Source organism: Lolium rigidum, chromosome 4, assembly GCF_022539505.1.
Source record: "Lolium rigidum isolate FL_2022 chromosome 4, APGP_CSIRO_Lrig_0.1, whole genome shotgun sequence".
Classification (NCBI taxonomy): Eukaryota; Viridiplantae; Streptophyta; class Magnoliopsida; order Poales; family Poaceae; genus Lolium; species Lolium rigidum.
The window spans coordinates 14,144,433-14,155,123 of NC_061511.1; the positions used below are offsets into that span (position 1 = coordinate 14,144,433).

Below are 10,691 nucleotides of genomic sequence, written 5' to 3' on the forward strand. Positions count from 1 at the left end.
ATGAGTAATCTCACCGCGATTTTTTTTAAATAATACGATTTTTTTATTTAATTCTACGAATAGCGCGCGATTTTTAAAAATTGCAAAAGTAGGACTCGGTCGGCCAACAGGAGGCCGATCGGACAGCAGCAAACCGACTGGGTGTCGGCTGCAGTCTGCCTTCGCGTTGTCACTCGTTGGTCGATAGATGACCAACTGGTCAGCTACAGACCAATTGGGCCGCTACAAACTAATTGGCCTGCTAATACCCGATTATTTGCATGGATGTATTTTCTTCGTTTGCATGAAGCTTAGGGTTAGCAGGGGTATAGCTGAAGGTACTTATGGCGTCATTTTTAAGCGGTACAACATACTGATACATAGTTCATACATGAAGTCTGATACATAGGTGATGCATACATAAATGTCTGATACATAGATACATAAATGTCTGAGACTATGGACGGCGTCTGGGGTTTCGTGGAGGCGGCGTAGTACGGTACAAATTCGTTGTTCAGTACATAAAATTGCAAATAAGCTCCAAAGTAGCGCCTCGCCGCCTAGTTTCTTCCCCTCCCGCGACGTCCCCTTCTACCTCGCTGCCCCCTTCCTGCAGGGCCAGTGCCGAAGGTTGTACAATTAGTGTCCCAATGGCCAAATTGATTGCATAGGAAACATTGTCTCGTTGGCCCTCCAGCTTCAGATTCATCCATATCATTCCGGATGCGCTGCGATGGCCGTCTACCGATGCCTGTCCTCAGTAGCGTTGGGTCTGGGATATATCGCCTTTCACCAGGGTTTACAGTGTTGAAATTTCCCATTGACCGAAATCCTTCCAGCTCACCGGTCCAGGTGTTGAGCACGGCCTCCTTCAGATAATACGGAGAGACGAACGAGATTTCCGACATCCTCAGGACACCACAAACAGCTAACACATGTGAGCAAGGAAGATGAAGCAACTTTGGTTTGTTGCATGTGCACTCGCAAGTTGGCCATTCTTCATTGCCAATTTTCACATCATGTGTTCGCTGCGGATTCCCACACCCGAACCTATCTGTAGGTAAGCGGACTTCGAACCTTCTTTCCACATTACCAATTTGAACAACAGCGAGATGCTTAGCTTTCTCCTTCTTCTTATGCATGTACTCCATAATCTTCGAACAATATGGTGTGGCTGGTCTGTTCACCATGTGCATCTGAGCCTTCTCACGTCTCTCTCTGTAATATTTAACTGTGCACATGAAAATACCCTCTACTATAGCAGCAAAATGGTGAAGTTTTATTGGCTAAATCACTAGGGATCTGCGAAATATGCTGAAGTTTTCGAGCTGTTCTTGTGCAGCCAGGGAAGAAAGCAGGCAGGAAAGAGAGAATGGAAGAAGAGAGGAGAGAGGAGGAAGAAGAAAGAAGAAAGAAGAAAGAAGAAAAGGGTGGCCGGGAGTGCGTGGCCGTGTCGACGAGTGGCGCCTGCGCGCGCGTGGCCCGGGGCCATGCCACGGTTTGGATGCTAGCGGCCGATCGGACAGCGGCAGACCGACAGGGTGCTGTCGTCTGACGGGCGTCTGACGGGCCCCCACCGCGACCTGCAATCGGCCTGCTGTGGTCCGATCGGCCCGCGGCAGTCCGATCGGCCTGCTGTAGGCCGACAGTCTCACTTTTGCAATTTTTCAAAATCGCGCGCTATTCGTAGAATTAAATAAAAAATTCGTATTATTTAAAAAAAATTCGCTAATCTCACCTACCACTGGAACAGTCCAATGTACAAAAAAATAGTTAATTTTTTTCAACAGACCGATTGTATTAAAAATAAAGATCATATTGTACATCATGACATGGCTCTCAAGTGCATAGAAGGGTCAGAAGTGCCTAGCTGCACAAAACAAGTGAAAGATGGTTTAAACTCATTAACAAAATACGAAGATTGCAAATGGAGTCACTCGGTCACCGCTTATAAGTCCTAAAGTCGGACTCAAATGTGCCACCTCCCTAATTTTCTATGGCTTCTAGTGTGATTGATACCAGTTGATGCTCCCATGGATGGATCTCTGGTCCATCGGTCTATTTGGTGTATGCGCTTGAGGTTGAGGAGAGTTGAGTTGGGTCACCGAGCTCAATCGCGGTCGTGGTGTACATACCAGCCATGTCCGGATGAACGGTCAATCTAAGTGAGATTTGGTAACTGTGACACTAAATACTCGGATTTTAGTCATAAATGATGCAACGGTAAAATGTGAAAGGAGCCAATACAAATAGAGAAAAAGTGTTGGTGAACTGAAACTTCATGTAATTTACCTAATTTGAATGAGTCATAGGTATGTTGCACTGTTAAGAGGGTACTCTTGATGAGCTTGATGGAGATGAATTATAAACTACCCCGTGACATAATCTCATCCACATATTCCTCCCAAAAATGAGAGAGAGTAAAATGATCTTCTCGACCATGGATGCTTTTCCTGTGATCCCGGTGTGAAATCTAGAATTCATAAAGAATTATGCATGACCAGAAAAAAGTTTGAGTAGCGATCGGGTTTAATACCGGGCAGGTCTAGTGGTCTCCATGGGCGTACCCAGCGGGTGGGCCGAGGGGGCCGTGGCCCACCCAGAATTTTTGGAGTTTTTTTTTGTTCCCCTAATGTTAGTGCTTGAAAAAAGCCCAATTGACATGTTTGTTGATCTAGACATCGACTAGACCTAGAAAGTCAGCCGCAAAGCGCAAGTGCGAGGCAGGGAGAGTCACACGATTCTCCAATTCGACCCCCTGCCACGGCCGCATCGCTGAATCTCCGTCTCCCCCCACCGGCCACCTCGGCGCCTCCGTTCGCTGGCTCCCCTTTCGTTCCCCCCCCCCCCCCTAACTTCGGTCGCTGCTGGCCCGCTGCCCCTTTTCTCCCCCCAGCTGCTGAAGCATAAGCAGGTACTCTGACAGCTCCGTGCTCTACTGCTTGGGGCCTCGGGCTTGACCGCCCGGCGCCGCCCGCCAGTGTCCAGCTCCTCCCACCGGCCGCCGCTGCCTCCTATGCATGTATTCTCCCGGTGAATAAAGATTAGGTTTCAGGACACTCTCAAAATGTCCTATTATTTGTATTACTGTCCATACTATTGTCAAAATGTCCTATTCTTTGTACTGATTCAACTTGTAGTTTGGCACTTGTAAAAAATATCTGTTGTGTAGAAATAAAGAGAGGAATGTATGTGACTATGTCATTTATATGTTACTATAATTTTATTGTGTAGAAATGAAGAGGGCTAGCCAAATTGCGTCAAATTACGAGAAACATGAAGCAAAAGATATTGCATCTTCCTTAACATATGAGGACTAGCCAAGTTCAGCGCAGGGGCAGTCTTTGCCATTCATCGCGGGGCCTCGCACCCGAACGCCCTCGCCTTCCTTTCAGCATCTCTGGCAACTCAGCACCACCTAGGTCCATTGCCATGCTATCTCAACGGTCTCCACCACCGCACATAGACCACCTAGCACCGCCTCGTTGCTCGCAAATACGCTGCAAGGGTGTGCTCTAAATCCCTCCGCCTTTAACTGATTGGTATCATAGATTGTTCATTTGGAATTTTTTTTATCACAATTGAGAAGTGCAAAAAAAAAATATTAGAGGTGTGCCCACCTTGTAATTTCTTCCTGCGTCCGCCACTGGTGGCCTCTAGACTTGTTTGAAGTGGCTCGTCAACCTGGAAACTCGATTCCATACCAGACAACACGAACATTGCATGTGACCGTTAGATATCACTATAATACACATGTTACATGACGGTTATAAATATCGTGCCACACGCATATATGTCATGAACGCGGTTAGGTGGGACGCTAGAAATAACTGCGCTAGCAAAAGTGAATGTGTGTTGTTTTGTTGGCTCCGTGCATTCTATTTGTCGCCTGGTTTGTTCAGCAGCATTCCGATAATTCACCTCGGTAGACTAAAATCTAACGCAAACTTTAGCGTCTTGCACAGATAAGGTGAGGCACAACCTTTTTGCCTTGTAAGGTACACCTTTCAGCAACAAAAATTTTAATAACCAGCAATGGTACAAAATCAGTTTGGACATTGCATCCACGTGATAATATTACTTTTAATAAGATATGAAATTTGGTTTAATTAATACAAAAACTCAATACATTACACTGCAGCCATTTTTTTTTTGTGGGATCCAGCTTTGGATGAAAGGTAGCCATATTGATGCATGAGAGAATAGAATCTTGAATCCCATCTAAAGAGAGAGAGACTCATCGGACTATATTCATGTGTTTGTTTGTCCATGACACTAGGTGTGCAATATAATTCACATGTACGGTCCACCAAACTAAAACTTTAATATGAAAAATGTACAAGTCTGGACTATGTTTGTCTGATTAGAGGTGTACACTAGCACAATAGCACCTCCTACTGATGAAGATCGGAGTTTGATCAGAGGTGTACAATATCACTCCTACCGATGAAGAACTATCACAGTTTTTCTCATGAGAGGTGTACACTAGGACTCCTAGCGACAAAGAATTGAGCTATGTGTACAACAAATGGCCCCCTACCGCAACGATATTCTCAAAAGTATCCACTCGGATTACTGAAAGTACCATGGTGAAAGGCTGGCTAAGTGACACGTGTTACCTCTGGCGGCAAGGGAAACCGATAGAGCACACATACCGCCACCTTAGAGCATCTCCACTCGCCCTCTCTAAAGACTAGCTATACGTTTTTAGAGGGCGCTGGCGCCAAAAAATCGTGCCCAGACGCGGCCCCCAAAATAGTTTTTCATCCGGTGCGGCCCAACTTAATTTCCATCCGGCGCCCCTAGATCGAACCCAGTAGAAATGGAGGCTAGCGGGGGCACCGGACGGCTTGAAAAACGCCACGGGCCAGCCTTGGCAGCGAGATGGACCTACATCTTCCCGCCAGTTCCGCCGATTCCCACCTACATCTTCCCGACTTTCCACCGCTTCCCGCCATTGTCGCCTCTGCGGATGCAGCCACCACTGTTGCCTCATAGGTTCGAGCCGCGCTTGGCAAGCGACAATGATGGCTCCTCCTCCGACAACGACGGTGCTTACGAGTACATGTAATATAGATCTAGATATGAGTATGATTAGTCTTTTATTTATTTAATAGAATACAAATAATTTTATTTCAAATGTGCATTCTTTGTATGAGGGTCACAGCTGGAGGCCGATCGGCCCTCATTTTGTATTTAGCGCCGGAACCCCATATAGGCCAAAAATGGATACCACCAGAGCTTATATGGGGAATGAGTGGAGATGCTCTTAAAGGATCAAAGAGAGTTCCAGTGCCAGGAGGTCCCTTCCGGTACTTCGCTTGGCAATTACCACGGAGAATGGTGAGACCTTCCAGCACTTCTCTTAGCAAGCTAGGGTACTTTTGGCAGGTGGTATTTTTAGCCATTTTTGTTGTGCAGCCAGGTTTATTTGTAAAGAAAAATCGATGAAAACCCAGCTAGAGCTGAAAACAGGGGTATGATTTGTAAAAAAAATGACGAAGAGCCAGTTGGAGCAGGTAAGATCTCCAAGTAAAATAAAGCACATCCAGGAATAGCAATAGCAATGACTGATGGGGGCATTCAAATGGAACTACTAGTACTTAACCAGTTAAGTGGCATGTCATATATGACACTAACAGTCTCAAATGTTGGGAGGATTTCATCGATCACAACAAAGTCGAGCAGACCTGCCAAGCCATGGGCAATGAACAACTGCTGCCATGTCGAGTTACTGCAGAACGCAATTCGTAGCTCCACCAAAATGCATCGGATGACCATTCCACTACACTTGGTGACTTTATACATAACCAAACATAGATAAGTGCCCTGCTTTGGGTCAGCGGTAGAGGAGCCATAGTGCTGAGCTGCTCTGCGCTGTCACTTGCTTACAGTGGACAGCTGGATGACATGCTGGACAATTTCCTTTCTGTTCGCTTTCCTCCCCTCCTTGTGGTTCCACATCTCTGGGAAAGGAACCCTGCTGCCGCTGATAGTGTGCTCATTCAGCTCCGTCAGTGCCGCTCGTCACTGCAGCATAGGCTTCCTCGCCATACTCCTCTTTCAGTTCCTGGAGCTTCTTGTCATCCTCCCTGATTACTTCCTACATAAGAATATGTGCCAGATACACAGCATCAGCAATCATAATGAATACCTAAGATGCCAGAGAATGTACAGGATTTAAACAGAAATTCAAAAGTATTGGCGAGGTCAGCTAGCTGCAAGTGTACCAAAGAGGTTGGAACTCAGTAGTTGCACAGAGCAAAATGTGTAAATGTAATAAGAAGGATTGCTAAGCATATTAGGCTGATCATATGTTGTGCAAAGACTGGACAATACTCTTATTATATTGCTATTCTGTATTCAACATGTTTGGTTGCAAATTTGTGATGCCTTCCTGCTGCAATCTATCTGGAAAACAATTCATTTAATATTGCAGTAATAACTCAAAAAGTGTTAATCATTTAGACTTGTGGAAACACATATGTGTGATGTGTTACTTTGTTCAAACTAAATCAAATAAAGCATTTTACAAAGAATTCCATCATTTAAAACTTGATCCATAGGTAACCCTTGCATAGAAGACATGAGAGCTGTTTCCTCCTGTGTTCAGTAATTATATTTCCAAGTGTCATATCTGTACCCAAAATCCAGTGACTATAATTCAGTCAAGATTCGAAGCCCCCACCCTGAGAGTCGCAAAATGTTTCCTAATTATGAGACTTTCTAACCTATTTCTACTTTTCTTAGCATAACTAATACCCAACAAGGATTCCAATTTTTGTAAAAAAAAAAAGAAGTCTATTTCCGTGAATAAAATGGTAAAAGGAGCAACAGATGAAAAATGTTGACAAATTTCAATAGTCCTCATATACTAATTCCGGTCTATGGTAACAAAAGAACATTCATACCGACTCTTTTCCATTCACCGTAGCAACCGCAAAAGGATGCCAGTTTGGATTGCTAATTTCATTCTGCCACTTTGAACAAAGCTTAACACTTTCAACTTCAGCATCATCTTTTGGAAATTTTTGCCTGCAAACATTTGAAAATGCTTTCAAGTCAAGCTCACCAATCATCCTGATGCCTATGTGTGCTCGGCCAATAGTCTGACCAGGAAAGCCCTGTGTAGCCTGCAATTGAACAAACATGAATACACACAAACAAGTGTATACATCGAAACTACACAGTAAAGCATAAGTAGTTTACATCTATCACCAGTTTCTGAGCTTCTTGCAACTCAACAGCAGCCTTTTTTTCTTGCACGATTAGATTGTGAACAACTATCTAGATCTCTCCAGTAGATTGGAACTCAACGAGGAATTGTTAGGAGGCTGGCTGCAACCAACCACCCCTTCAGCCAGTACTCCACGGCATCGCCGCTTAATTACAACTCAGATAATACTCGACAACCCCCACGGTTCTAGCGATCCACCTTATATAGCTACGCTACCGTTCACGTGACCCAATGGCCATCTGCCATCCAGGAAGGGACCCGCTTGTCACGCTTGGGCCGGGCCGGTGCTGGACCGCCGTCTTCAGATGAAGTGGACTTCTCCTCGTGCATAGCTGGACCGCTGACAATCCCCTCCTCCTTGAAAAGCTGCTTGTCCCCAAGCAGGTGCATAAGGAAATTGCTGACGAAGAGCGTCCATGTCCTCCCAGGTCGCCTGATCTTCAGATCCACCGCTCCATTGCACGCGAGCTTGAGCGACCGTACGGACTCCCTTCTGGCGCACGCGCTGCTGCAAAATTCTGACTGGAATCTGAAACAAGGCGTCAGGAGGAGGAAGGACCGGAGATACCTGCTGCGCCGGTCCAATGCACTGCTTCAGCTGGGACACATGGAAGACAGGGTGGATTTTGCTCGTACTGGGCAACTCCAACTTGTACGCCACTTGTCCTACACGTTCCAGGACACGGAAAGGGCCGAAGAACTTGAATGCTAACTTGTGATTTGCACGGCGAGCAACAGACGACTGAAGATATGGTTGCAGCCGCAAGAAAACCTCGACGCCCACTTCGAATGTCCTCTCGGTGCGATGCTTGTCAGCCTGAGCTTTCATCCTCTGCTGCATCCGGAGGAGGTGCTGACGCACGGATGCAATGATCAGGGAACGCTCCTGGAGCCATTCTTGCACATCCTGGGAAGCTATCTTGTCGGTCGCAGTAATGCCAAAGTAACGAGGCTGCCTCCCATACAACAGCTCGAATGGAGTTTTACCAAGCGAGGAATGCCAATTTGTATTATACCAGAACTCACTCAAGGAAATCCACTTGCTCCAGTGATGTGGTTGTGAACTGATGAAGCACCGCAGGTAACATTCCAGCGATTGATTCACGCGCTCTGTCTGGCCATCAGTCTCAGGATGATTAGCAGTACTCATCTTGAGTTGTGTCCCAGTTGCTCGGAAAACAGACCGCGTAAAATGCTTGTAAAAATAGGGTCACGATCGGACACCGGGGACTTAGGCATGCCATGCGTACGATAGACATTGTCGACAAACAGCTCGCAACCTTGCTAGCCGTATAAGGATGGCTGAGAGGAATGAAATGCGCATACTTACTGAACTTGTCCACGACTACCAAAATGCAGTTGTAGCCCCGGGACTTGGGCAGGCCATCAATAAAATCCATAGTAGCCACCTCCCATGGTGCAGATGGAACAGGAAGAGGTTGCAGTAGACCAGCAGGTGGTAACCGTTCAGGCTTCGCTTGTTGACAGATGCGACAACAGCGGACATAATCTTTAGTCATAGATTTCATTGCTGGCCAGCTGAAGAGGGAAATGAGTCGTCGATAAGTAACAGGGAACCCAGAGTGACCTCCTTGCGGACTGTCATGGAAGGCAGATATAATCTGTTGTTGGAGCACCAAGTCGTTGCCCACCCAAATTCTTCCCTTATGGCGCAGAACACCGTGCTTCAAGGTATAATGTTCATCCGACTCGGGATCGACCGCCAGTTTCTGCAAAATTCTTTGAGCTGTGGCATCTGAGCTGTAGCTTGCTTGTACCTTGGACAACCAACTAGGTTGGATTGTCGTAACAGAGAACAGCTGGGAGTCTGAATTCGGTCTGCGCGACAACGCATCAGCTGCACCATTGTGAATTCCTTTCTTGTACTGCACCTTATATTGTAAACCCATTAACTTGGTAAGAGCTTTCTGTTGCCACTCGGTGTGCAAGCGCTGATCAGTGAGGTGAGTCAAGCTTTTGTGGTCGGTTCTGATAATGAACTCGCCAACTTGTAAATAGGAGCGCCACTGTTGTACCGCTAAGAGGATAGCCAGGTACTCCTTTTCATACACTGAGAGCGTGCGATTCCGAGGACCCAATGCTCTACTCACATAAGCCAAAGGATGTCCTTGCTGAGAGAGTACTCGCTCCAATACCCACATCGCAGGCGTCAGTTTCAATGGTAAACTGAAGCGAGAAGTTAGGAAGTGCCAAGACTGGTGCCGTCACAAGTGCAGACTTCAGCACTTGAAAAGCAGTTTCAGTATCCTCTGTCCAAATGAACATCACACCCTTCTTCAAGAGATTGGTTAAAGGTTGACTCAGGATAGCATAATGTTTGATAAACTTGCGGTAGTACCCAGTTAGGCCTAGGAACCCCCTTAATTCCTTGAGTGTTGTAGGCGTCGGCCACTCTTTGATCGTTTGAATCTTAGTGTCATCTGTTGCTACACCGTCGCCAGAGATAACATGCCCCAAGTAAGCTACTCGCTGCTGGGCAAACGCGCACTTGGATCGCTTGACTTGCCACTGATCACGCTTCAATATCCCCGCAACCGTTGCCGATGTTGCGGTGCTCCTCATATGTAGTGCTATAGATCAATATATCGTCAAAAAAGACGAGGGCAAACTTCCTGAGGACAGGGGCAAGGGACGCGTTCATGGCGTGTTGGAAAGTCGCAGGGGCGCCGGTCAGTCCAAAAGCCATTACCTTGAATTCGTAGTGCCCATTGTGCGATTGGAATGCCGTTTTATACTCTTCGCCGGGCGCCAGTCGAATCTGATGGTAACCAGCCTTGAGATCGAGCTTAGAAAACCAATGCGCACCCGCGAGCTCATCCAGTAGCTCATCGATTATTGGTAATGGATACTTCCCCTTTACCGTTAGTGCATTGAGGTGACGGTAATCCACCACCAGGCGCCAAGTATTGTCTGCCTTTTTAACCAACAGGATGGGAGAACCGAAAGCGCTGTTGCTATGTGTGATAACACCCTGATCGAGCAGCTCCTTGATTTGCCTCTCAATTTCTGTCTTGAGTTCTGGTGCCACGCGATAGGGTCTGACCGAAACAGGACGTGCGCCTGGGATCAATGGAATATGATGATCATAGAGGCGGCGCGGCGGCAGGCCAGTAGGTGCATCAAAAACTGTCGAGTACTGATCCAGGACGGACTGTACTTCCGGAGGTAACTCAACTGGCTGCTCTGTTTGGGCTTCTCTGATCAGATGGAGTTCAATCAAGGCATGTGTAGTCAGGATTTCCCCTTCACCATGCAGGATGACCTGCTGTCCTTCATGCTGGATACCGAGCCATCCCTGCTCCCAATGAGTCGTCATAGGACCGTACTTGCCCAGCCCAATCCAAGCCTATGATACCATCATAGCTACCCAAACGCAGCACCCTGAAGGTATCCGAGAATTTGGCACCATCAGCTGACCACTGCAGATCAGGGAAAAAGGTAGTACTCTGTAACA

General features: G+C 46.7%; 1 protein-coding gene across 1 annotated transcript in view; it reads right to left on the reverse strand.

The window, feature by feature from the left end:
• Positions 1-5,943, reverse strand: part of LOC124646705 (pentatricopeptide repeat-containing protein At2g13600-like) — a 15,799-nt gene extending 9,856 nt beyond the window's left edge. The window contains exon 1 of the mRNA XM_047186784.1: positions 5,872-5,943. Within this exon, the coding sequence (XP_047042740.1) occupies positions 5,872-5,943 (72 nt within the window). The remainder of the gene's footprint in view (positions 1-5,871) is intronic.
• Between the last annotated feature and the right edge of the window lie 4,748 nt (positions 5,944-10,691).